Raw genomic sequence first — 27,938 nt, 5'->3', positions numbered from 1 at the left:
GTAACTCATGTAGAGTGAGATGCCTTGTCTCAAGTCTAGCAAGTGGTAGGTAGTAGACTTCAAAACAGAAGCTTGATTTTTAGAGTTTTAGTCTAGGGCTTGTTATATCCAACAGTAACTGTCTCTATTGAAATGTTGGGTTGAGTATGTTCAGCAACAATTTTAATACTTTGGAACTCTTTATTTCTAAGTGGGTAAAATATTTTCATTTTATTTGCCAAGGTGCCACGGTAAAGTGTGAGTTGCCACCCAATGGAAACAGAGTGAAGAACTTGAATTCGTAGTAAGGGACAGCGGAGCTCCATGGTGATGGGGAGAGGAAAGCATTTGGGGCCGCAGTGTGTTGATGGAGTTGTGTGCATCCGTCCTCCAGCTCTGTTTTCCTTCCTAGAGCATCTCCCCACCTGCCAGTGTGTGTATTTGTTTATTTAGGTATTGACCTTCTGTCTCCGCCCCCTCAGAAAGCATGCTCCAAGGGAGGGAGAAGGGACTTTGCTTTGTTTACAGCTTATTCTCTGAGTCTCTAAAGAGGGGTGCCATGAAATTCATGTTTGAACAGCATTTAGAGAGGCTTTCGATGGAAAGAACAATACAGGCAAAGCGTCCAGATGATCTCTTACCTGGTTTCTGGCTTCCTCTGTTATGCCAGCAGTGTCACTTTGTATTTGCCTAATTTCTATACATGCCTTGTGCTATCCGTAATATGCCCCTTCCCATCTTCTTCATTCAACAGTGTAGTTTTGAGATTTGCCCTTTTATAAAAGAGAAAGTGTAACTCTAGATCAGTAGTTTCCCCCCGGGGTGGTTTTTGTCCTTCAGAGGTTATTTGAAAACGGCTGGAGACTTTTTGATCATCGCTTCCCGGAGGTGGCCCTGATGCTGTCTAGTCAGTAGAGGCCGGGTTTGCTGCTCAACATCCCTCAGTGCTCAGGGCATCCCCGACGTAGAATTATCTGGCCCAAAGCTAATTGTAGAGAAACCCCGGGCTCTGTCTTTCCTTTAATCTGTGGATTAGTTTACCCTGGATAGCACACACCTCATTTACTTTATCCCTTCCCGTACTGGTGGACATTTGGTTTGTTCCAGTCCTCTGCTCTGACAAAGGGTGTTATCAAGAACATCCTCAGTAATCGGTGCGTGTGTTGTGTGTGTGTGTGTGTGTGTGTTTGTGTTAGTGTGTGTTTGTGACAGCCACACTCTGTTCTAGCAAACACTTCCAGATGCTGTTCCCAAAGAGCCGAGCCCATTAACACCCACGGCACAGCCTAGAAACCCAATTCTCTGCATCTTTACCAGCACTCGATACTATTTAACTTTTTACTTTTCGCCAAGCTGAAGAGGTAAAATGAGTAGCTCATTTTAAAAAATCCGTATTGTCTGGTTATTGATAAGGCCAAAAACATGAGTCGTTCACAGCCAACAGCTTTCTACGAAACGGGGGAAGTGTTTTTGCCAAGCACACACCACCTTGTTTTGTTCATCTGTCTTTGAAAACCGCACATTTTGGAAGACCAAGCTTGACTGTTTCTGCCAGTAGAGGGCACTGTCCTTCAGTGGTTCTGCACCCGTGTCATTCTGCACCTCCTCACCCCCCCCCCAATATCTGGCAATGACTGGAAATGTGTTTTATTGTCACCATGTGGGTGTCTCCTGGCACCCAGAGCATAGAAACCCGGGATTCTGCTAAAACCCTACAATGCAGAAGGCAGCACGTAACAAACAATTACCTGGCCCCTGCTGTGCCAGGGTGGAGAAACCATGGTGTGGACCAAATCCTACTATTTGAACCTTTGAAAGAAAGACAATGACAATCTCTAGGCTAATAAAACAATTTTTATTACTTAAACAAAGAACAACCTTTAAACTCTAAACTGGGCAGTAAGGGAGAGCATCCCTTCCCGAGAAGGGTGTTCTGGGGAGTAGGCAGGAGGGGCGGGTGGGCAGGAGGAGGCAAAGGGTTGGCTCTCAGCGGTGCTTCCTGAATGCGGGCTCTGCAGGGTGGGAGAGGTGGCTCTGGGCTTGGGGGTCCTGCCCAGGGGAGATGGGCGGGGGGGGGGGGTCCGAGGGGGCCGGGGGTAGTCAGGCCCGAGTCAGTGTCCTCCTCTCAGTCGCGGTTGCACTGGGAGCTGGAGCTTCTCAGAGGCCCAGTCTTGGGCACAAAGGACCGGACGACGCCATCTCTCCACACGGGCTGGAAGGCCGACAGCCTGCGCTCCGGGCTCTGACTGCTTCTCTTGGGGTCGGGGCTCTCAAACCAGAGCGGCCCGTCGAACTTCCTTTTCCCTTTCTTGCACTGGCTGAGGGCCCTCAGCACGGTCTCCTTGGCGCAGGGGTCGGGCTGCTCCTGGGCGGGGGGACAGCAGTAGATGCTCCCTCTGTGCTGAGGCGGGGCGATTTTGATGGTCACCAGGCTCCGGCTGCGGCGGGGGTTCCGGGCGGCCCACGGGTAACTCCTGCGACGGCCGAGAAGATCCAGCCCCACGGCGGTGCGGAGGGGCGGCCCGCTGGGAAAGCGCCTCCAGGCCTCGGGCAGCAGGGCCCGGCGGGCCGCGTCGTGGTCGCGGCGGCGGGGCGGGGCGGCAGGGGGCGGGCTGTCGCTCAGGACCGGGCGGATGCACACGATGGGGCAGTGATCGGGGCCCGGCAGGCGGCTGGTGCTGAGGGCGGGCCTGGGCCGCGGGGCCCGGCGCTCCCGGGCGGGGAGCGGCTGCGTGGCCTTGGCTGTGCCCAGGTAGCTGCTCAGGTAGCTGCTCAGGTAGCTGCCCATGATCGCGGGGCGGCGGCGGCGGCGGCGGGGCCTTCGAGGGGCTTCGGCTTCCGCACGTCCTCGGAGTCGGAGTCGTAGACGCGAAGCGCACAGGGCGAGGGCGACGGTTGGCTTTGGCTGTAAGCCCCGCGCACAGGGCGTCGGCTCCTCGAGGCCGTCCGGGCACGGGGTCCTGCGCGCGCAGATGCAGCGCCCCGCGGACATCCGGGTCTCGAGGGCGCCCGTGCTGCCTGAGGCGGGGAACCTCCTGCTTCCCACTTCCGCCCCGCGCTTGGTCTGGGCCCAGGGGCCTAGGAGTGCCTTGACTTTGCATGTGACGTGAAAGGGAGAAAATAGAATACTCTCTACCAGGTCTGAAAATTACAGAAAATTCACAGATGGGCCCTCTCTTTCATGATTGTAAAAATGAGCATAATGCACTTGAATGCTCCTTTAAGGAAAGAGCAAATTTACTTGTATTGGTAAAGGGGATGTGTGTTTTATTCTTCTAGAATGATTGCTAACGTCACTTACTGCAATTTTGCTCTTAAGGACATGGTGAAAGGCAGTCAGGATTTATGTTTTAGCCCCGACAACGTTCTTTCAATGTGGACTCTCCTAAAATTTCAGTCTTCATCCATTCACAGCTAGTGTTCTCTGTTGTATACTACTGCCATTTGTCTTCTTTCAGTTCTACTGGTAATACTGGAGTAGAGTGAGGCGCATTTTCCACTAATAGTTCAAAACATTTGACTTCAAAAACAAAATGTCCAAGGGCTATTTGGTAATTGATTATAGTGCTTAGGTTTGGAGTTCTGTTCACAGTGGTATGAATCAATCTCTCGTGAAAATCTCCCTCAGAAGCACATCCAGAAGACTCCTACTGAGCCAGCTGCAATGCTGGGATAAGCGACAGACAGAAAGTAGAATCCTGCAGCAAATCCAACAGTGGCCAACAGATTCAATCCACACCTGAGAGTTGGATGTCTGAATGGTGAGGACACTAAATAGAGTTTAATGAGGAAGCACCAGAGGGTTTCTGAGGTTAGAGAGAGGCTAAATATTTTGGGACACTAAGGTGTGGTCAGCCTAGGCAGCATGGGGTAATGAGGTCCCTAACACTCTCTACTCAGTGATGAATTCCTTTTTTGTGGGGAAGGGGGGATGGACTGATTTCTTATTTAAGAATGATTCCCAGGTAAATGATTTTGAAAAGAGAGAAATTTTCTCATGGTATAACTTTCTTTTAAAGACATTTTTTCATAACAGAAATGACTCTTCATACATGTCTAATATACCTCTTAAGGTGGTAATGGCATCAGACTGGATGTTTTAAATGCTACTGGGTGTGGATTCTTCTAATGCATTTTTCTTTCCAATGTCTGCAGAATCTCCCACATCCTATCTGCAATATAACCCAATGGGTTTCATTCTGGTTTGTGGTTAAAAACCTCCAACAATCCAGTCTTCTGCTGATAAGCTGCAGGCAGGTATAAGTCAGTCACCCCTATGCCTTTACTGGTAAATCAACTTGTTGATTAATTAGAAGCCATTTTCATTGACTTTGAAGACATCTGTTTTTTCTCACCCAGCAAAAGGTAAGGGATTTCACTGGTTAGTTGATATTGGAGATTAGCATGTATCAGTGGTGCTCAACCAGGGGTGAGTTTGCAATGGACATTAGAGAATGTCTGGAGACATTTTTGATTGTCAGTACTTGGGGCTACTACTGGCATCCAGTGGGTGGTGGCCAAGGATGGTGCTAAACATCCTATAATGCACGAGATAGCCTTCCAAGATGTAACTATTGGTATATTTATTGGGACCACATAAAATGTATGGAGAACAAACAATCCATGGAGAATAATAAGGGGAATGGACATTAAAGGTGTCTTTATGTTGTCTTCCTATTCAATAACACGGCATGAATTTTATTAGTTCGTGTTTTTTGTGTCCCTTAGGAATGTTTTAGCTTTTCTTGTTGACATTTTATGTTAAGTTCATTGCAAAGTGTTTTAGTTTTTTAGTTTCCATTGTAAGTAGGGTTCTTTCTTCCATTATATCTTCTAATTAAATGTGATTTTTATGTTGAAGGAATTGATTTCTATAAATTAATATGGTACTCCACTAATTATTTTTCTAATTTCTTATCTTTTTTGGTTTAACTTTATTGGCTACTATGAGAATTTAATTCAATTTAATATTTAATATGCTAATAATAGTGGACTTAGTAGATATCCTCTCCACACTAGGCATACTATTTACTTTTGAGCTGAGATTAATCTACTTTATCAAGTTAGAGAATTCTTTCATTTCTGTTTTATTTTTAAATGTTTAAAAAATAGATGGTGAATTTTGTCAAATGTGTTTTAGGAATATATGAAGATGAAAATGTGAGTTTTCCCTTTAGATTTGCTAATGGGATAAAGTACATTAATCATATGATATCATTCCTGATATTGAATCATCCTTGCATTATTAGAAAAAAATCCTACTTAGACAAAGTATATATTTCTTCTGATATACTGCTGGATTTTCTGTTTCTAATATTTTATTTTTCTTCCTTTTCTTCTAAATATTCTTGAGAGATATTAGCCTATTGTTTACTTCTGAGGGGGCAGGTCCAATCTTTGGTGGATTTTGGTCTCACTGTTGTCTTCATAAAAAAGAATTTGGAAACTTTTATTCTAGTGAAAAAATTTTAAGCAATAAAAACCCAATACATACAAGTGAAAGCAGTTATTATTATAGTTTAGTTAGTTTATGAATTAAACAGGATTTTCTCTATTAATGTGTTAACCACCAGTTAATCTTAGTTTCTAAAGGAAAAATAAATATGAAGTAAAAATTCCTGACTTAGAATACAATTTCTGAATAGATATTGTTGGGTTATGTCTTTAGCCTGAGGTTTCATAGTAAAATTCCCTTAAGGAAATTATAGGGTTTTGAACACATTCATTTCCAGCCTGCATTTTTCCATTTAAAGAGTCTTAATTTTTATGGTGATTCTACACAATGCATATACAGTAAAATATATGTTATCATCAAGAATGAAAGTAAAAAGCTTATGTTCTTCTACTCGTCTCTGTGGTTAATCTGAAGTATCTCCAAATCCATGTTCAAACTGAGACAAGATGTTAGCACATTTTAATAAAAATGTATAAGCATTACAAGATGTTAAAAACTGATGCCAAAGTTTGAGCCCAGTCTTGTTTCTTTCTTTTCTTTCTTTCTCCCTTTCTTTTTCTTTCTTTCTCTCTCTCTTTCTTTCATTTTTTGAGCCCAGTCTTGTTTCAAAGGGGCAGACCAGAATTTCCTTACATAAAAATGTGGGAAGAATGTACCCGTTCATGATCAACCTCTACAGGTTGCTGCTTAATCATTTTGACAGACTCAGGGAGTGGCAGGGTAGTCAGGCACCCTGAATAGGTCCAGTAATCCGGGCAGGCAGGCATCAGGCAGATGGAAGCAAACAACTCAAATTCCACAAGGGCATCTTGGCCAAGAGAAGGGTCCATCAAGCTATCCTTTAGTGGTGAAATCCACTCAGGAACTGGATGATGTGGTGATGATTCTAGGGGAGTCTGAGGAACTAACAGTGGTCCAGAGGAGCCACAGGTACCTCTGGGCACCTTAGGACAGAATCATGCTCATATTTTGCTCCTATAATTAACTGCATATCTCTCTTTTAAAAATTGAAATATAATTGACTTTTGAAAAAAATTGAGATGTAATTGACAACTTGTATTTTTTATATTCCTCAGTGGGAACATAGCAAAAACCATTTTCTCCCTCCATTCTAGTGAGTTTACAGCAGGTGGTCTCCTCTGAACTCTTTGGGAGGCATTAGGCAGCAGCTGATGCATAAACAAGGAGGATTTTCTTTTTCAAGAGAGACTAATAGAATTTTCCTTTCTAAAGTGCAGTGCAAATTTGGTTTTTTAACTGAAGTACAGTCAGTTACAATGTGTCAGTTTCTGGTGTACAGCACAATGTCCCAGTCATGAATATACATACGTATATTCATTTTCATATTCTTTTTCATTAAAGGATATTACAAGATATTGAACATAGTTCCCTGTGCTATACAGAAGAAAAATTTTAAAGCTATTTTTATATGTAGTAGTTCACATTTGCAAATCTCAAATTCCCAAATTTATCCCTTCCCAGCCCATTTTCCCCAGTAACCATAAGATTGTTTACTATGTCTGCGAGTCTGTTTTCTGTTTTATAGATGAATTCATTAGTGTCCTTTTTTTTTTCTCTTTTTTTAGATTCCACATATGAGTGATATCATATGATATTTTTCTCTTTCTGGCTTACTTCACTTAGAATGACAGTCTCTAGTTCCATCCATCTTGCTGCAAATGGCATTCTTTTATTCTTTTTATGGCCGAGTAGTATTCCATTGTATAAATATACCACAACTTCTTTATCCAGTCATCTGTCATTGGACATTTAGGTTGCTTCCCTGTCCTGGCTAATGTATAAAAGTGCAGTGCAAATTAATCATGGGGGCTGGACAGAGGTATCCAACTTGAAGTTTGTGGGTAATTGTTCTTTAAAGCTGAACAAGCCATGTTTGTGTCCAACTTTTCTTTGCTCCCTGCCCATGAGAGGGTGGCTAGATTCCAGAAGGTTGCCCTAAGTGTTTCCACAAGGACTGGGAAGGAGCAGGGGTCAGGAGCAGAGGAGGGGATTCGTTTTGTCCCTGAGTCCCCGCATGCTCAGTGGCATGGCAACCAAACCAGAGTGGTCTGTGCCTAATGAAATCACTTCTGTCCCCTGCAAGGTATCCCAGGGCCAGGGGCTCTCTCAACACAAGTGTCATAAATGGCAAGTTGTCTTAAAAGGCAACTTGCAAAGAGAACCTGAATTACATTGAGGTGAAATACATCTCCCAATTCAAAGTGCCTTGTTAGTGTTTTCACTCCGAGACTGAAACAAAATATATTGCAAGTGATTTAGGGGGAAAAACTTACCTTATGTGTAATCAATGCCACAATATCCACCAATTTCTGTAGCTCTTTATGATGTTTGCCTCGCTAAAGAACAATGAAAGAAAATATTAACAAATGACATCTCACTCTGGAATTGTAATAGAATGTAAATTAAAATCAGATACCTGGTGATTACCTAAAAACAATCCAAGGTACTGAAACTGCACTTAAATTGACAATTTAGAATGTTGTAAACATCACTGAATGAATGTAGATACAAAACAAATGAGCTGGCTGTTTGCTGACAGGCTGGAACCCAGTCTTTAGGGAAAGGTGTCCCTTGCTCCATCAGCCTCCCTCTCTGGGTCTCACTGGTGCTTGGAGGCCGAAGCTCTCAGAGCAAGCCAGAGCAGAGTCAGGCCCAGATTTCAGTTCAGGTCCTTGAATCCTCAGAAGCCTCAGTGTAATTAACTATGTTTTCCAGTTTCTGTGTTTGATGCTTTGATATCTGAGGCCTTGCTGACACGAGAGGGATTGCCTCTCCCAGGGTTAGCCAATTCTTAGAGAGACCAAACAACAGGGAGCATGCCTTTCATATGCAAACCAACCAATCCAGAGCTCAGACCCCAACTACCTCCTTTATGGGGGTTCTTACACTCTGAGCCATTCTTAGTTACCCCAGGGCCACATACCAGACAAGGAGGGAAAGCCTCTATGCCCCAGAGCCTGCTGAAATTATCTAAACTAGCTAATCCTAAACCTGCTTATGTTGTCTCACCCATTCCTTCCCAAGGAAACCACAATAAAGCTTCTGCCCACTCGCTCTTGACCACGCATGGTGCTTCCCCACATGGCCCTGCATGGTGTGCCATGTCTCCTCTTTTTAGGTATCTGTGAGTATAATAAAATTCTTCCCTCGTGACAACCATTTCCATGCCTATATGTCTTATCATACCTGATTAAAACAAAACCTGGGTACCCCTGAAACACTAAGCCTCCTGAGTGGACTAAGGCAGGGAGCTTGCAGGAGGCCTGCACCTGCAGAACTTGCAGGAGCTCAGAGGCCCTGTGTGGAGTGTGACCACAGATTTTCAATCCAGTTCTCCAGTTGCTAGCTGTGTGACCCGGCAGGAAAGCATTTAACCTCACTGAGCTTCACTTTCTTCATCTAAAACATGGAGATGATCGTTTGCCATCAGAGACTTCTATGGGAGATAAACGATGCACTCAGCAAATGTATAGTCACATTGTGCTCATAAATGTTATTTCCTTTCCTTATCATTTCCCATAGTTGTTTGCCTTTATCTTTTTACTCCATTTAAAATATATTCTTAACAAATCTCACATTTTAACTATCATTTACTTAGTGTTATTTGCCTTTATCCTTTTATACCAGTGCCTAAAAATAAAAACGTAATGCAAACTACAGAGGTAATTATAAAGTTTCTAGGAGGTACATTTAAAAAGTTAACAACAACAACAACAAAAAAGAGGTGAACTTAATTTTGATAACATTTTATTTTACCAAATATATTCAAAATACTGTCATTTCAATATGTAATCAATATGAAAATTTACTAAGTCTTGAAAATCTGTTGTGTATTTTAAACATATAGCACATATCCATTTGAATGGTAAATTTTCATCAAAAATACTTGATTTGTATTTTTTATGCTTGAAAATCTAGATACACATACCCAAGTTGTTCCAAACATTCTTAAAAGTTTTCCAATAACTGAACTGTCAGTTCCTAAATTTAAATGAAAATCGACTGAAATCAAATAAAGTTAAAAATTCATTTCCTCACTCATACCAGCCACATTTCAAGTGCTCAATAGCTACACATGACTTGTGGCTACCAATACTGGATAGCACAGTGTTATATCATTTGAAATATATTCTTAACAATCTTGTATTTTAAGCATTATTTATCTTACCAATGTATTGATCCCAATATTCTTAAAGTAAATAACAATATTCTAATGTTCAATCTTTTCATCCTAGAATACAACACATTATTTAAACTTGGTAAGATTTTTTTTACCTTTAAAAGTCTTCTTATCACAGCCAAACTATCTTCCTCCAGTTGTTGCATCCCCAAAGCTTTCAAATTGGACTGCATTCCAATGCACCAAGTGCAGCTGAAACACCAGTAAAAGAATTAGTGCCTGACAATATAGGATTCCTCCAAAATAAATCGACAGCCTTATTCAAGCTACAATATTTAAATATGTTTCTTCACCCAAAATAAAGCCACTGGGGAAAGCATATGACAATCTGATGCAAAATGAGATAGAACTAAAAAACAGGAAGAAATTTATGTGGGAGCAGCAATTAATACTACTTTGGAAAAAAGGGATTTATTTGAGGAGAAAAAAGTTTTTAATTATATAGTAAAGCAAGTAACATCTCAGTGAGGGATCGATGTTTGTTCATTCCCATCTTCATTTGCAGGAAATACTAAAATCCAAAATCCATTTAGATCAAAAGGAGAAAAGATGCTTATCTTGAGAGAAATAGATTCTCCCTATGGGAATTAGGAGTAGAAGACACATTTCTTTTTTGAGGGATCACCACTTAAAATGTATTTCTTTCTATAATTTTTAATGTAACATTTAATATTAAATTAGGGGAAAAGTTGTAAGAAGAAAATTTATTTCCTTATTGCTCCTTATATTTCCCTATAAATTACTCCTTGTCCATCACTCATGAACTTTCTGGCATTCCTATCCCCCTAGCCTCCTAAGCGAGACACCTCAAGGTCATGGTTAACTTCGCTTTCTCCTCACTTGAAGAGGACTCCATCTCCAAGTCCTATTGCTTTTATTTTAAAAATGTTTATTAAAACTTGCTTTCTCTCTATTTTGACTGCCACAGCCTTCATTTAGGCTCCCACCATCTCCCATATGGATTAGTTGGACCCTGTAGTCCTGAATTGTTGACTGGGTTAATCTAAAAAAAATAAAGAGTTGAATACTAACTAATATATATATATATAATACAGATAAACAACAAGTTTATACTGTATAGCACAGGGAACCATATTCAATATCTTGTAGTAACTTACGGTGAAAAAGAATATGAAAACGAACATATGTATGTTCCCATATGACTGAAGCATTGTGCTGTATGCCAGAAATTGACACAACATTGTAAACTGAGTATACTTCAATAAAATATAAATAAATAAATAATACTGTTAAAAAAATAATAAATCCAATTTTAAAAAAAGATACTATGAAAGCCAGAATTCTAAGCCACAAAAAAAAGCAGTTGACTAATTAATTAGATAAAATCATGCTACATCACTCTCTGGCTTAAAAGTAACTAGTGTCTCATAAGCCTGCTTTTCGTCTGCCCTCTTAGACTTCAGTTATCACCATTCTTCCTGCTTCTCTCCACAACATACATTCTCATTCCGGCCACTTTGGTTTTTGGCCACTTTCTGAACATCCGCTTTTGCACATGATTTTCCTTCTGTCGGGAATGCCCTTCTAATCCTCTTGGCAAACTGCTATTCATCCTTCAATACCCAACACAGATGTCCCCTCCTTAGTGACTCTTCTGAGCAGTCTACATCACACCCTCCTCTGTGGTTCCACAGCACTTTCAGAAACCCTTTTGCAAATCACACTTGCTTTAAAATTCTAATTTCATGTGTGCTTCTCTCACTAGACTCTGAACTCTGGGAGGTCAAGAATTGAGTTAGTATTCCTAGCACTTAGTGCCATGTCTAGCACATGGTTGGCATTCAGTAAATGTTGAATAAATAAATCAGTGAATGACAAAATACATACATGGTACTGGGTGACCAAAGATATAAAATGTCTTTTTCTTGCCTGACTAGCCTTTTACTCTGTACAGTTGACCCTTGAACAACACAGGGGTTAGGAGCACCGACCACTTCTCAGTCGAAAATCAGCATATAACTTTATAGTTGGCCCTCCTTATTATCTTCGGTTCCTCATCTGCAGATTCAACCAACAGAAGACGAAGTAGTACTGTAGTATGTATTTATTTTTAAAAATCCGTGTAGAGGGTAGCGTATAGCTCAGTGGTAGAGTGCATACCTAGCAAGCATGAGGTCCTGTGTTTAATCCCCAGAAACTCCGTTAAAAAATAAATAAATACAACCCAATTACCCGCCCCACCACACACACACACACACACACACACACACACACACACACACACACACACACAAAGTATACAGTGCTGTATGTCAATTCTATCTCAATAAAACTGGAAGGAAAAAAAATTTTTTAAATCCATGTATAAATAGACCTAGGCAGTTCAAACCTGTATTGTTCAAGGATCAACTGTATTGCAATTTTATCATTTAAAATCTAACTAAGTATTATTACTATTTAATACAGAAGTTATCTATAAAGTCAACAAGCAGAGCAAGATTACCATACACTTAACACACACAGAAAATAAATTTCTAGCAAAGTTTTAACTTCATGCCCTATCTTCCACATCAGTTAAAGAATCTATACATAGAGATATATGTATTAATAGAAAATACTACTTATACTAGTAGAAGGAAACATGCATAAAAATGAAAAGGGACATTTTTCATACACTCAAAAAAGTCTCAGAGGATTCCAGCAATCCCACTTCTGGGTATATACTCCAAAGAATTGAAAAGAGCATCTTGAAAAGATATTTGTATAGCCATGTTTGTAGCAGCATTATTCACAATAGCCAAAAGGCAGCTGCAACTCAAGTGTCTATGAACAGATGAAGAGATAAACAAAATGTGATATACACAGCTGACTCTTGAGCAACATGGTTTTGAACCTGTGCAGGTTCACTTACACTCAAATTTTTTTTCAAAAGTAAATACTCCAGTACTGCATGATCCATCATGTGGCTGGTTGAATCTGCAAATATGGAGGTACTGCAGATAGGGAGGGCTGGCTATAAGTTATACTTGGATTCTCAATTTCGTGGAGTTGGTGCCCCTGGCTTTTGTGTTGTCCAGGGGCTAACTGTACACACAATGGAATATTATTCAGCCTTAAAAAGGAAGGAAATTCTGACACATGTTACAATATGGATGAACCTTGAAAACATGCTCAATGAAATCATCCAGTCATAAAAAGGCAAATACTGTATGATTCCACTTATATGAGGTACTCAGTAGTCAAATTCATAGAAACAAAAAGTAAAATGGGGGAAAATAAGGAGTTATTATTTAATGGGTATAGAGTTTTAGTTTTGCAAGATAAAGAGTTATGGGGATGGATGGTGGTGACAGTTACACAACAATGTGAATGTAGTTACTATTACTGAAATGTACACTGAAAATGGCTGAGATGGCAAATTTCATGTTGTGTGTATTTAATAATTAAAAAAAAGAAGTAGGTCCAATGAGTCCCTTGCCACTGCTAACAAAGAGGTCCACGCTCCCATAGAAGCAGTGTAGCCTATGTTGACATCACACTGTCCCTTTAACTCCAGACAAGACCACAGGTCTGGCTCTCACCTGATTTATCTGTAGAATCTTCAAATTCCACGAGGAAAGAGTACCCGTTATTCCAGATGTGTAGGCAGGTAGTCGGGTCATAAGAGATGGTAAGCAGTTTTAAGTCAGGATCGTAGACACTTTCCCTCCACCGGATGTTGATGGGTAACTGGCGCTCGCCCCCTGGGACCAGGTCCATGCTCTCCCAGAGAGGGTGCACTGGGAGAAAGCACATCAGGGCTGTCATTGAGAGGCCTACTAGCTGGGATCCCACACCAGGAAACTCTCATTGTGGAGAGCCTATTGAGGCTGATGAAATCTCAGTCTTAGGAATGGGCTACTCAGGGGCTTAATGGATAGACTAGGGCAGAGGAGGAAAGCAGGTCAGAGTGCACCTTGTGGAGGAACAGCCTTCTGATATCTTGTCAAAATAACACACCTCAGTTGACCTTCTAATCTCACTTGAAGCAAGTGCGACCCAGTCCTGTGGTAACTGTACAATGTGTGGAGATTAGCACTATGCAGAAACAGGGTGTTCTCCAATGAGTTTCTTTTCTTTATTGATAATTGTTGGGGCCCCACCTGCCAGACTTGTTTTCAATACTGAGACAAATTGATGACATTTTCAATAATGGACTTACTTTCAACAAAGGAAATGGGGGAAGTGGAGGAAGAATTTCTGGAAAGCTAATGTTCAGTCAAGCATTGTAAGTTTTTAATTGGTTGGCTACTAAAAATAAAGGCTTGCATAGCATGCATCCTATAATTTAGCTTGCAGTTTGAAAGATTTCTGGGATCCTTTTACACAGTGTAATATTATAGGCTTCCAGTTGAGATGGGGCATACTCTAGGGTTTTGGAAAAATTAAGAAAGATACTGATGAATCTGGGAGGAAAAGGAGTAATTTCTTCTTCCCTCCTTCTTTCTTCTTTCCTTTCTTCCTTCCTTTTTTATTTATTTATTTTTTTTTTTTGCAGCCAGTCCCCTGCCCCCTGCAAAGGGCCAAGCCTGAAGTCTCCCTAACCCAGGCTTTGGTTTACGAGATGGGAGCATGGACAGGGCAGGGTCCCATCTCTCGACAGTATGGTGTTTACAGGGTCGTGCAAAGTGTCCCACACACAGGAGTAATTTCTTAATTTGAGATATGTAAGTAAGATGTTCAGTGTTTGGAGGCCCTGTTGAGGGGGAAGAGAGTGTGCCACCCCAAAATATGCCTCTTTGGCATACGGATTATTTTAAGGAAACAGCAGACATAGGAGAAGCTCTGAAAACCTAGTAGTGATTACTTTTTGTAAGAGACATTTACACGTATAAGGGAAATCTCCATTTTTAAGGATGTCCCTCTTTTGTATCAGGAAGAGAAGGACGATTCTAAATCTCTAGAAACTCTTGTCAGTGGAGTAGGCACCAATTTAAATCTGCATATGAACCTTACCCTTGGTTACTGTGCTTTGCCTAATAACCTCCTGTAATTGGCCTCCCCTTCTTTCCTTCTCAGCATCTTTTGACTTTAGCAGAAGACGGTATTGACGGTGGTGGGTTGGGCCATTTCAGGGAGTTACTGAGTTTTCCTGGGTCTCTCCCATGTATATAGGAGGTATATATGTTATGAAACATCTGTTTGCTTTTCTTTTGTTAATCTGTCTTTTATTACTGGAGAGGGGGGTCTCAGCCAAGAATCTGGAAGGGTACAGAGAAAATTATTTTTTCTCACTGACCCGGTCACACCATGGAGTAGAAAGAGACACAGGGACACTTAAGCCCTGAAGGACAGATTCGAACACTTCCTGAATCACAGCAGAGAAGTGTGTCAGAGGGAAAAGAACCAGAGAGAAATCCCACTGGAGGGATGATGTGGTCCCATATAAGCGTGTATACTGAGTTCACCTCTTACATAAGCCAGCTGGGAGGATTAGGCAGTCATCCTGCAAAACCTGGGTAGAATATTAGCATTGCTAAGGTCTCTGGAGTTCTGTCTGTCACATGAATACCTAACAACATTGTGTATCAAGGTGTATACACATACTTTGTCCCACATGAGCACTGATGACATCACTGATAGTGATTTTTCTACCAGAGACAAGCACCAGGTCTTTGTGGTGAGTCCCTGACAAATCTCAGCAGATTTCCTGTAACACAAAGAGAGCTGTTGAGACATCCATGCATGATGGATAGAACCCCCGAGTATAATTCGGGGTGGTCCAGCTCTCTGCCAATGGGAAAACCAGACAAAATCTGAGTCAAGATAAATCATCACCAGTGACCCTCTGCACCTCACCCCACCGCTGAGAATGAGTCTAAGGATTTGAGAGAGTGACAAGGCAGCTGCTGCCCAGTCAAACACCCTGTGCATGGCAGGCTGACTGGCGCGGCACTTTTCATAAAAACAAGCTTGTCTCTGGTTTCCTCCTTGAGCAGAGACATTTCTTTTGCTTGGGTAGCTGATGAAAGCTATAAATTCAAAATCCTAGCCTTACTTTTTTGGGGGGGCGGGGTGGGCAAAAATGATACAGACATAGAACCCTCCTGAGAGTAGACCAGTGGGTCTCATCAAAGGGAGCAATTCTGCCCCTCGAAGACATTCTGCACTGTGCAGAGCCTTTGCTGGTTGTCAAAACTAGAGGAGGGCGCTACTGACATCCAGTGAGTAGACGCCAGGCATGCAGCTAAACATGCCACAGCACAGAGAATTATCTGGCTCCAAATGTCAAAATAATGTCAAAGTTGAGCAACCATGATCTCTTGCAAACTCAGAGTATTCTTTTTTTTTTCTATTACTTTCTATAACATAGTACAATTTTCACCCTAGAGAGATCTGAACCCAACATTTTTATTTATTTTACTTAATATAAAGGAAGTTGTTCCTTAGAGAGGAACAAGAATTTTGTTTCAAAATCTAAAATAGGAAAGGCATTTGAACCAGTACAATATTTTAATATCACGATCTGATTAGAATGCAAACCAGAAACCCCTAGAACCACCCAGGTTCGGTTTTAAAGATTGTCCCCTCTGAGACGCTGAGGCCGAGGCTGAGTATTGGAGAAGTCACACCCTTCAAAACTGATTCATGAGGGTCTTCTGTGGAGACTAGGGGAGTGGGGATTAATGAGCAGACCCCCAAGAAGATGCCCTCTTTCACCCTTAGTCACCACCCCCCCCCACCTCAGACAGGGAGTGCCTGGATTCTCCTCTCACCCAGGCAGACACCAGCCCAAGGAAACCGGGCCTCTTCCTTCAGTTGCTCTTTTATGACCCTAACGCTCCTATCAATGTGTGCCCTTCAGTTCACAAGTTCAGCTTCCAGAAGGTTTTCTTTCCCCCACCCACCTCCTCCTTTAGGGACCCAGACCAGCCCCCACTAGGGGGTCCTTGGTCACTGTGCCCATAGTGAAGCCAGCTTCTGCCCAGGGCTTGTTGTGCTAAACATAAATTCACATTTCTGTTCTCTCCTCCCTTCCTCTTGCTCCATTTTAACAAAATAGAGTAAATGATTTCTTGATAGTTGCTCATACTTTCCCTCAAAGTAAGAAGACGATTGAGTGTTCTGACTGACAGAGCCTGCATATTCAGTTTTTTACTGTATGGGGAAAATGAAATAAACAGAGTGATTCTCTCAACCAGGGTTTAAGGGAGTGACACCACACGGTCATTGACAGAAGCCCTTCGGATGCCATGTGCTCAGGTTTAGTTCTTGTTTCTGTGACTGATCCTGGCTTTGATTTGCTTTGTGCTTGTACCACCTATAGCTCCAGCCTCGGGGGAGGGGGGTTGTCCCTCTTTCAGCTCCATTCCTGCCTTAGCCCCTCCGTTCCTGCTCCTCCTCCTCAGAAATCAATTTCCCCTCACTCAGCTCAGGACTGGCTCCTATATTCTGGCTTGTCACCTCTTCAGCAAAAATGTCACTTCCTCACCTCTCAGACTATCTTGTATATGATCCCCTCTTATTTTTTCTTTAAATCACAGGATTCTAATATTTTCCTTTAAGAACATTTATTACATGGGTATAATGATAATTATATGCACATATGCTTAATTAGCTGCCTCCCCCATGGCTCTTCATGCCCCATGATCTGAGCTGGCTTCCCATCATTGCCTGCGAGTGAATGTACAATATAAAGGGCATCCCTGGGAAGGGTTCCTTCTCCTTTTATCTTTATTTCCTATTACTCTGCTGATCACCACAGTGTTTCTTCCTTAAGGATCTTTCAGGTTTATCTTTTCTTCTCTGGCCCATGGCCACCAGCCTAGTTTAGGCCTCTTCATGGCAGATTTTATGCAAAGCCTCTTGGTTACTTCTTCTCTCTCACTCCCCTCGACTGTGTGTCACCATCTGTCAGTTTTCCTAAACTGCCACCTTCATCATGTTGTTCTCATGTGAAAGACTACGTCATTTCTCCTCACTTGTCCCGAACTCTGGTGTTGTCATGCAATTCCAGAACCGTGCCAGGCTACTCCATTGGTCAGTCAGTGAGAGGTGCTGTAAATGTAAAGTATCCCCTGGGCTTTGAAGACATTACAAAATCATGTAAACTACCTCATTAATGATTTTTATATTGATTACATATTAAAGTGATAATATTTTGGAAATTGTGAGTTAAATTACTATACTTAATTTTACCTGTTTCATTATCCCTTTCTTAATGTGACTATTAGAAAATCTAGAATTATCTATGTGGCTCACATCAGTTATCTACTGGACATTGTTGCTCTATGCCCTCGTTAGCTTTTTCTCCTGTGCCTTGCCCTGTACTGTCCTTTTCCTTGAGATGTGCTATTTCCCCATCAAACTGAACACCATCCTAGCAGGCCTGGGGCTTAGCGCACTGACAGATACACAGGGACCCTCCATGTGACTTTGTTGAGGATGGTCACAGAATCACAAATTGCCTTGTTAAAGCATCAGGGCTGTAGATGGCACTTTGATGCTAACCACAGCATCATAGGCAGTTATCAGTGCAGGAGATTAAGGCCCACGTTTCCCGGTGGTCAGTTCAGAGCTATTTGTTAGTTCCTTATAGCTGCAGATACCCCTGAGGCCATTAGTATAACTCCAAAGGGCTCTTAATCAGTGCACTGTTTCTCCAGATTATCTGAAAGTTAATGGAAGACAACATAGTCAGGGTATCCCAGCCTACATTATCTAGAGGTTAACAGAATTGTGTATAAAGACATTGGAAAACAAGCTTTTTAACAGTATTGTTCTCCAGGCTTTATTAGTGCTCTTAAAATTATCTGAAGAAATAATAGAACAACTTTTTAACACAGTTCAGTTATGATCCAGACCAGTCCGGTCAATTAGAACTTTCTCAGATGATGAAAATTTCCAATATGGTTAAGTGCCAGCCACATGAAATTTGAATACATTTGTATTCACATATAAATTCATACATGGAGCTAGTCACTACATTTTATATAGTCCTATTCTATTCCGTGATGTCCTAAAAAGAAATGTTTCTCTTCCATTTAAAAGTAGGGATCAAGTACATTAAGAATCAATAGAATAATAACAGTCTGTACCATTTCCATTTTAGATGATATTCTTTCTCTTTCATTAAATTAAAAATTAACATTATTAAGTTTATTTTCCTATAGTCTAACATCTCCGGCCTAAAACTTTTTATGTGACAAAAATTAGGCTAAATTTCACTAGGTGATACATGAAGTGAAACTGATTTTCTTTTCATCTTGGGTAACAGGTGCAGGCTTTTATCTTTATTTTATCATATTACCAGTCCCCAAAGTTAGGACTGTCAACGTTTACTGTCTGCACTTTGACATCAGAGCAAACAGCAGTTTGACGTGGCACCAGTGATTACCCGGGTGGTGGGGAGTGCAGGTCAGGCACAGGGCACGGGGCCCAGGGAAACGCCGCTTCTGAATTCGCCATCACCTCCTCCTTCAGTCATTCCTTACTGTGCTTCACCCGATCCTAAAAATGGTCAGACATCTGAGGGAGGAGCTGAGCGTATGCCGATGGTAAAGATGGTGATGACGGTTAAGAGCTGTGGTACTAGAGGTAGCTGCCAATGCTGAGTCCCCACTGTGTGGCAGCCACTAGCTAAGGACTTTCCGCATTATCTTTTCTGACCCTCAACAACCTGGGGACATTCTTGGTCACAAGTATACACTGGGCCTTCTGCTGGGGTTCCTGGGCTTCTGGAAACAATGAGTATTGTCTTTACAGCTAAACAGATGAGGAACCAGGATATCTAAACAGGACATGCTCGGGGCCCAGGGCAGCAAACACCAAATATTCTCCTGGGTGAAACAGGGAGGGACAGTGTAAGCGCCAAAACCAAAATCAAATCGTGACTGTCACCTGTCTGTCTTAGTAACCTGCAAACAAGAACATCTGATGTGGGAAATTAATCGAGGGAAGCCCCTCTTCCCTAAGCTGCTACCACTTGTTGATTTCGTCAGCACCAAAAGGAGCAAACTATTCTAAAGACATGAGCATATTGGATTTTAGACCCTTAACTTTCAACTTTCTGTTAAAAAAACCTTTCTGCTAGTAACTAAATAAATATGACTATTTTTTTCCATTCTAAAAGCCTTAGACCGCAAAGTGCCAGTGTTGAGAAGAAGCCAGTCCGGGTAGGATGTGGGCCTGCTGGTAGGAAGCCACACCCAGCAACCAGAAATTTATTATGACTCAGGCCAGTTCAGTTTAATAAAAACACAGTCAATACTGGAGAAAACAAAATAAATTTACAAAAAATATATTTATGAAGCGGTTTCAAGACAATGGATTTAGCTAGATTAGCATTACTAGTAATTCCTTTTCATGCGCAAATAGGGTCAAAGAGAGGAAACCCAGGGAGGAAAAGCTGAAAACCTAGAATCCTGAAGCAAACCAACATTTGGAAACTGTGTGAATTCACTGTGAATGGTGGAACATAAATAAAATAACTAACTACGAAATATACTTAACCGTTTCATTAAACTCATGTCTCCACCAACACACACATTATCCTCCCCTGTCATCTCAGTGGCTCTGCACCAGGGTTATTTTTCCCCCAGGGTTCACTGAGGGAGGTCTTGAGACATTTAGGGATGCCACGCAACATGCACGGTGCACAGCACAGCCCCCGACAGCACAGAATGACCCACCCCCGTGGCAGCAGCGCCGCGGTTTCAGGGAAGACCATCTGCTGCCTCACTTGATCTGCTGTAAACACAGCAGATCACACACTCGGTACGCTGATCAGATGGAAGTCACTCTGCTGCAGTTTGTAATAAGGAATGGAATATTCCAGAGTGTGAAGCTGCTGAACTGCTTGCGAACAATCACATGCAACTTCCAGAATGTTCAGATTCACAGAAATAATTCGCAGTCTGTGCATCAACCTTAGTTCAAAGACAGTTGCTAACGAGAAACGATAAAGAATGGGTTCCAAAGTGTTTGAAACTGGGACATCTCCCTTGGCCTAATTCTGCATGACATCCCTTTAACAAGTTAAAACTGGTCAAGAAAAGGACTTTCCAAGCCTTACTGTAGTCATTATTTTGCAGTACGTGTGTATCAAATCATCACGATGTCCATCATAGACTTACACAATGTCATATGTCAGTTATATCTCAATGAAGCTAGGAAAAGAAAGAGCTTTCCAAGTTTGTTTTAGAAGACAAATAGAGAAATAATGAGTTATTCTCAGTTCTCGAGGCATCTGATCCCAGTCTGGAATGCCACCGACACCAGCGCTGCCAACACCCAACACACGTGACTGGTGGGAAACAACCAGCCTTCCCCTCTCTCAAGGCAGCCGCGTACTCACAGGCTCGGTTCCGGGTTTTGTAAGTGCAGGTGTAGAGGCTGCAGGGCCTCACCGGCATGGACCTCGGAATCTGGATCCCTCTCCACAGTGACTTGCATGGGGAGGCCTGAAGAATGGCCCTCAGGCGGCTCATCATCACCATCTTTAGCTTGAAATCCTGACCAGCTCCCAAAGAACTTGCAGGGACCTAATAACCTAGAGGCAAAAGGAGGACAGAGGAGGAAAAGCCTTAAACAACAGAGGTGGCCGATCAGACATCACTCAGATTATTAGGAGTGGGGCGGGAGGGAAGGCAAATGAGAATCAATGACATATCCACTCTTGTTCTTCACTGGTCACCCCTGGACAGAATGGCTTGCTTCCCCTGCATGCACTTCACGCTCCTGTCTGCACACCAGCCAGGGGCACTTATTTCTCCCAACTCCCCAAGCTCCCTCCAGCTGGTGCAGATGCTCCTCCCTCCCTGAACCACTCTTCCTTCATCTGTGCCTGGTTAATTCCTACCCTGTCTTCAGGCGATCCACTCCAGGGTCATGTACTCAAAGCCCGCCCCACCGTGCACTCACCTGGTGAGCCCAGCACTCTCTTCTTGGTCATGGGGCGTATTGCTGTTGAATTAAATAACGGATCATGAACGTACTTGACGCCTCCATCCCCCCAGCATCGAAGCCCCACGGTGGTAGGGACAGTGTCTGTCTGTCATGGCTGCATCTCTTAGGGACACGGTGCCTGGCATGTGGCTGCTTGATGAGTCTTAGTGGAATGCCCCGAGGAGGCTTCCTTGGTGATGGAGATGTTGATCCTAATTTTAAGAACCCAGAACTGTGAAGTTACCGCTAGCGTGTTCTCAGACGGTATTAAGGGGTTTTCCCTTCCTGCATGCCACCATCAGTCATTTGTAGGGCTTTTTATACTTCTGAAACACTTTTAAATGCTAGTCCTGTAAGAAGTGGGTCTCATCTAAGACCTGAAGGACCCCGGAAGTCCTGCATGATCTGAAAGAGAAACCTACTCGAATATGAACCTAACTTAGCCTCACAGGTTGGGAATTCTGCCAGTGAACATTTTCATTTCAACATTTATCGTCATTTCCTTTGCTCCAGGACCCAAAGTTGAACAAGGCATGAATTCTACCTTTCAGATGTACAGTTTCTCCTCTTGGGAGTGTCTTGAGATGCGTATCATACCGGAAGGAAAACAGACACCAGTCCAGGTCTGAGCAGATTCTGCCTTCCGCCTATTGGAGGCCTCTCGATAGTTTAGCAATGCCAGGGAGAGGACAGGTGCTAAAACGCACAAGAAGAGAAACGGGGGGCGCGGGGGGGGGCACTGAAGACACGTCACTTACAAACTTGACTTAATCTCTTCATACCACCTTTCCAAGAAGGGTATTCAATACAAAAAAGCACATTATGGACACAGTGATGCTGAGCAAGGAGGCACATGTGCTCATTTCATCGTCTCTCTCTTCCTGTTCCTCACTGCTGTTCACTGGCCGTGAACTAGCTTTTCTCCCTGTACTGCTGCCCTCGACCCCACTAGCTCTGAGCTGGAGGGAAGAAGGCTACACTCAAGGGAAATGAGAGAAAACCACACCTGAGGTGTGTCCAATGGAAGCAGGAAGCAGAGTTGCTGTCACTACCCTGCAAGGCACAAGTGAGGGCTCCAGGCAGATCTCTATATAACTGGCTCCCCACGAGCCATGTGCCCAGATTATTGTGGAGCCAGGAAAGTCAGTGAGGAGGCAATTCCTTCAACCACCTTTCATTCAATTCATCACCCTTTTATTCTTTCCTTCATCAGGACATCAATAAAGTATCTATTAAATGCTAGGCCCTGTCCTAGGCTCATGAGGGGAATAAAACAAAGTCCTCCCCCCTTGTAGAGTTTACATTCTAGTATGTAGAGATAAACAACAAACAGCAAGCATATAAATGAGTCAATTATACAGAAAATTAGAATCAGTTCAGTGAAAAATAGAACAGGGTAATGTGACTCTGGAGTGTTGTACCTTTGACAAGGTGCTCAGGGTAGGCCTCAGACAGAAGGGGAAATTGAAGAACAGCCTTGAAGGAGATGAAAGAATTAGTCATGTGGCTATCTAGAGGAAGAGCATATATATAAAAATACGAATATATAATAGTGCAGAGACTGTGGGGTGGGAGAGTGTCTGGCACATGAAAGGGACAGTAGGGAGGCCACTATGGCAGGAGTGGAGGGAACCAGGAGGAGGGGAGTAGGAGACAAGGTCCAGAGGTAATGGAAGCAGACCAAGTGGACCTCTAGGCCGTTATAAAGGTTCTTCTTCAACCACGGCATTGTTGACATTTTTGACCAGATAACTCTTGTCAAGGACTGGTCTTTGTACTGTAGGGCGTTTAGTAGCATCCCTGGTCTCTACCTACTAGATGCCAGTGGAACCGTCCCTCGAATTGTGACAACCCAAAATGTCTCCAGACACTGCAGGTGTCCCTTTGAGAAAGAGGATTACCTCTGGTTAGGAACCAGTGCTATAAGTAAAAAGGGGACACGATAGAGTTTTTGGAGTAGAGGAGGAACATAATGTGATTTATATTTTAAAAGATTATTCATGGTGCTGTATTGGAAATCGACTGGGATGAGAGGCAGAAAAGCAGGGAGCCCATTCAGGACAATCCAGGGGCTAGAACTTCCTAGTCACAGTGGAGGTGGTGAGAGGTGGTTGAGTACTGAATATATCTTGGAGATACAGCCCATAAGATGTGAAAGAAAGGACTGGAGGATGACTGGAAGATTCTTGGCTTAAACAACTGGAAGGATGGAGCTGCCATGAACTGAGATGGGGAAGGCTGTGTGTGGAAAGGTTTTGAGTGGGAAATCAGTGGCTCAGATTTGGGCATGTGGAGTTTGAAATGAAATTCCAATAATCCAAGTGAGAGAATATGGTAGAATATTCTATTTTGTGGTAGAAAGAGGATGACTTCTTCAATAAAGAAACAGAACCCTGCACGGGGAGCAGGTGGGGAAGGAAGGATGGCACTCTTACTGCTAATCCTATTGGATTTGAAGTACCAAGGGGGCAGGCGAGAGGAAAGGTCTAGGAGAGTTGGCAATGCGGCTCTGGTGCTCAGGAGAGGTCGTGAGTCTAGAGAGAAGGAAAATCCCCTCCCCCAGGAGTAAGAGGTGTATAGAGGGAGACTACCATGGAGTGATGAAGGAGGCCAAGAGACGGAGAAGGAAGAGTGAAAGGCAATCATGGGAGGAACGGAGCACGAAAGGTCAGGGGCAAGGAGGGTTCCAGGGAAATCCTAATAGAAAGAAAAGGAATTTAGCTAATTCTAGGCTGCAACACCTGTAACAACACATGAGATTATTTATGTCTAGGTATATGCTTCAGGAAGGAAGATCTTTATCAGAAAAATGTTTATGAATTTGCACCTGGACTATAAATTGCAAAATTTAGCATTAAAAATATACTATCACTATTTAATGGGCTCCAAGTGAGTCCTGGAATGTATAAATGCAGAATGCACTTTGTCAGTAAGTTACATTTTGTACTACAGAGACAGCAAAGATGTGATCATGAGCTGGATGGGTCCCAGGGAAGGTAAACTTTCTGTACTATACATACTTTACTATCACTGATTATTTACGTTAAGCTCTTGGATTTTACTTACACCTTCCTTATCTGCTGTTTTGCAGACAGGAATGTGTAAATAAAGAATAGATTCTGAAAGCCTTTTAAAATCATTTGTAGATCATGTATTTATTAAATGCCTTAGCTCTTGAACTCTGCCTGATTAAGCGACTCATACTTATGCAAAACATCAACACTCTACTAAAGGTTACAATTACATTGGAAAAAAAATTCCTTGATTCTTATCAGATTGACTCTTCACTTTCTTATCTTCTGATTTAGAAAGGAAGGCAGCTTTCTGCAATTCTCTGAAATTTAAATGCAAAGTTATGGTTCTTTACCTTGACTGAGAAAGTTCAGCTTCCTCCTCTCACCCACTTCTCTGAGAGTATGATCCCAATCTAGGGTTGCCAAACACTACATTTCTATAACTGCTTAAAATGCTGCAACTAACTGCCCAAGGGCAATGACATGAAATGCTGTTTCCCTCTTTGCATCAGATTCCCTCAATATTCACATTCAGTCAGAATTCACTGAATTTTTATTGTGTACCAACTGAGTCGTGGCAGCTTTTTGCCTGGCTCCAGGGACAACAGAGCAGGTGTGTACAGTAACAGAAATGGTGCCCTTGCTGCTTTTGGCCTTTAGGTGAATTTCAGACCTGGTATTGAGTTTACAATTTCTGACTAAAGGAGGAAAACCTTAGAAAGTTGAAAAGTTTTCACTTCCAAAATACTCAGAACAGTATAGCTCTTTATCAGGGCCCTCCTTAGAGTGAGTGGGGTGAAATTTGGTTCACTGTAGACTGCAATGCAGGTTGAGAACAGAGACCGTTCTGAGGAATGTGCAGGGGCAGCTTATGGGTAGGGTGTGGGGCAGCTTCTCTCGCCAGAGATTTCTGATTTCTTTCTATATTGCAGCAACTTATAAATAGCAGAGTGGAGATGGCCAGACTGTCAGCAAAGGAAGAAGGGGAAGCTGAAAGCAATGTCGTTTTCAATTGCTGACACAATTCCATCCCAAATAAGGTGTACACATTTTCGGTATCTCCATATTTCTCAAGGTTTCTCAGCAAAAATTAACGAGGGAATTACAATAACAACAACGATTTTCCAGCATCCTCAGAGCAGTAGCTTTTAACTCATGCCACAAAGAATCAGCCACCGACACTTGGTATTTTGTAAGTTCTTCCCCTCTAGCTCCGGGGCGGGGCATACACACAAAAAGGACAGAAGAAAGAATTGAGGGGTTTAGAAGGTTCATATTTGTTCACATGACAGCTGCTGATCTTCTGCCCTGGCAGTACTTGTAAATCCGTCCAGAGACCTTGGCATAGTCGCGGAGGAGATCGACAAGGCAATGTAAGTGAATCCCAGCTTGCTGTGCCTGGGTTTCTGAAACTGCAATCCCCTCACTTCCCAAACTCTCTGGAACAATTGTTCTATCTTTAAATCTTAAACAAAACCCTAAGAGGGTGTAGTTTTCTGGTGAACCCCATAGTCGAGGAACAGGATTAGAGTAGGGGAGGGACAATTCCCAGCCTCCTCCCCCCACCTCATCCTATAAAGAAGCCCCGCTGGGACTGCGGCCATCCTCGCGGGGCCAACAGCTGTCCCGGCTCCGGGGCCCGCCGCAGCGCGTGGTCGTTTGTAGGAGAGGGTCCCAGTTCTCTCTGATGGGCTACGACCCCCTGCTGCCCACGCTCCACGTCGCCACTCAACCTTACCAGAACGTTTCCCTGAGCGCGAACCCGACTGTTCGCCACCGGGATGGGAAGCTCATGCGCGCGGCCATCTTGGCCACGCCCCTTCGCGCCTGGCTACGCCCCTTCGCGCCTCGCCACGCTCCTCACGCCGGACACGTCATTTCGCTTATTCACGTCACGCCGCCGTACTCCCGGCCCACGTCCCGCAAAGCCTGAAGTCCTGTCCTGACGGTACAGGTGTCAGAGTCCGAACTTCTCCGCCCAGCCAGGACCCAGGTCTACACCTGCCCTCCGCCATGACTGCGCCTTTACTGCCATTGCTCCGGGCCCCCAGCCGCGGTCACGCGCCTACGCGCTATGTTGGCCCCGCCCCTGGCCTCCGCCTGGGCCCACCCCTCCTTGGAGCTGGACCATTGTCGCGCCCTTAAGAGCGGCAAAGTTACGCCCCCACGTTCACGGTACGTCCTTATGCTGCGCCTAGATCAGGGCCCGCCTTTCTATTACGTCATTGCGTCCCGTACGTTTCTCCGTGGCCCCGTCTCCCCATCGGTGGCCACGCCCCGGTGCTCTGCCCAGTCCACGCGACTGATGCGAATCCTTTCACATTCCTCTAATCCTTCGGGCCACGCTTATTGCGCTGACCCCACACCCCTCCATTGTGCCCATATCTCTGCTTTCCACTGTGGTAATTCCTCTGCCCTCTGCCTGAGGGCAAAATCTCGACTAACTCTTTCATGCCGTTTTGAGCCGCTACGCCTTACCCTTTATGCCCCAAGTCCCACATTTTCAGGTCACGCCTCTGGGCTACTCCTAAGCCACGCCCCTTCTGACGTGGCTGGCGCTGGCGCTCGCGCTCCTTCCCACGGTGTCCAGACCCTGCCCCTCAGGCCCGGGTCACGTTCCTTCCCTTCTGAGATCCTCATTGGCCACACTCCGCACATGCGCATTTTCTCCATCCGTCATGGCCCCTCCCTAGATTCCCAGGCCACCCACTTCTGGTTCCACTCTGGCCGAGTACACGCCTCTTGTTTTCCCTCTGTTGGCGATGTCTAGTCCTGGAAAGCCACGGGGTAGCGGGCGAATTTTCGGAAGTAATCGCCAAGGTCTCAGAGCTAGAAGTCCGTGGCATTTATAGAGTGAAAGGAACCTACAGATCTCCGAGACTCGCCTAAAAATGGCCTTAGATTTTAAAAGTATTATCTTTCCGAGTATCAAACGCCGCAACTCTCAAGAGTAGAAACCGGATAGAAAACATAACTGAGGACCATCTGGAACTGTGTTCATACCAGCCCCCTATCCGAGTTTAAATGCTAACCAGCTGCATGGAGTAAGCACACTTCTTTACTTCCTGATGTCTCCTTCGGATGACTTTTCCTAAACACCTAGTGCCCTCCTGCTGTCTAGGGCCTGTGGAGACAACACCACTCCGAGATTAATCTTTACTCTCTCTATTTACAATTCTCGGTTCACAAGAAAAAAGTGAAGAGGTTATTACCAACTTTCTTTAAAAATCCTGTCTAGTAATCTCTGAATGGGGAAGGGCTGAAGAGGAAGGGCACTTTCCATCAGCCATACAGTTATTCATTCATTTAAATCTTACTTGTGCAATACTATGTTTCAGTCACAAGACAAATTGCAAGGAGCTTGTAGCCTGAAGTTCCTCAACTTGGGCTTGGATAGGACAAG

General features: G+C 43.4%; 2 protein-coding genes across 18 annotated transcripts in view; one reads left to right on the top strand and one right to left on the bottom strand.

The window, feature by feature from the left end:
• The window catches only part of CLTRN (collectrin, amino acid transport regulator), a 129,368-nt gene that overhangs the window by 62,316 nt on the left and 39,114 nt on the right, over window positions 1-27,938 (top strand). For 4 of the 6 annotated variants that reach the window (XR_006719345.2, XM_045505076.2, XM_045505075.2 and 1 more), the window contains exon 1: window positions 26,579-26,710. The exons of 1 other annotated variant lie outside the window; for it this stretch is intronic. Coding sequence is in view for 4 of the 5 variants with exons in the window: in XM_045505076.2 (XP_045361032.1) it covers window positions 26,610-26,710 (101 nt within the window). In the remaining variant the exon portion in view is untranslated. Of the gene's footprint in view, window positions 1-26,578; window positions 26,711-27,353; window positions 27,580-27,938 lie in introns of those variants that run through there. One more of the 6 variants, XM_045505077.2, reaches the window with a different exon arrangement.
• Window positions 1,816-27,108, bottom strand: POM121L12 (POM121 transmembrane nucleoporin like 12). Of its 12 annotated transcripts, XM_074359416.1 has the most exons (6): window positions 26,274-26,449; window positions 22,066-22,217; window positions 21,498-21,539; window positions 13,178-21,126; window positions 9,731-9,827; window positions 1,816-7,791 (listed from the first exon to the last, which is right to left on the bottom strand). In XM_074359416.1, exon 6 carries the CDS (start codon window positions 2,969-2,971, stop codon window positions 2,105-2,107), a length of 867 nt encoding a protein of 288 aa, XP_074215517.1. In that variant the 5' UTR covers window positions 2,972-7,791; window positions 9,731-9,827; window positions 13,178-21,126; window positions 21,498-21,539; window positions 22,066-22,217; window positions 26,274-26,449; the 3' UTR covers window positions 1,816-2,104. The 12 variants fall into 12 exon arrangements, with proteins under 12 accessions (XP_074215517.1, XP_074215515.1, XP_074215520.1 ...); XM_074359414.1 differs by having other exon boundaries at window positions 1,816-7,226; window positions 7,729-7,791; window positions 13,178-22,217; XM_074359419.1 differs by having other exon boundaries at window positions 1,816-3,749; window positions 7,729-7,791; window positions 13,178-22,217.

Source organism: Camelus bactrianus, chromosome X (assembly GCF_048773025.1).
Source record: "Camelus bactrianus isolate YW-2024 breed Bactrian camel chromosome X, ASM4877302v1, whole genome shotgun sequence".
In the NCBI taxonomy this organism is placed as follows: Eukaryota; Metazoa; Chordata; class Mammalia; order Artiodactyla; family Camelidae; genus Camelus; species Camelus bactrianus.
This window is presented reverse-complemented; position numbering and strand designations above follow the sequence as displayed.

Coding starts and splice junctions, on each gene's coding strand:
- POM121L12 (XM_074359420.1), bottom strand. CDS start 2,971: ATGTCCGCGGGGCGCTGCATCTGCGCGCGCAGGACCCCGTGCCCGGAC.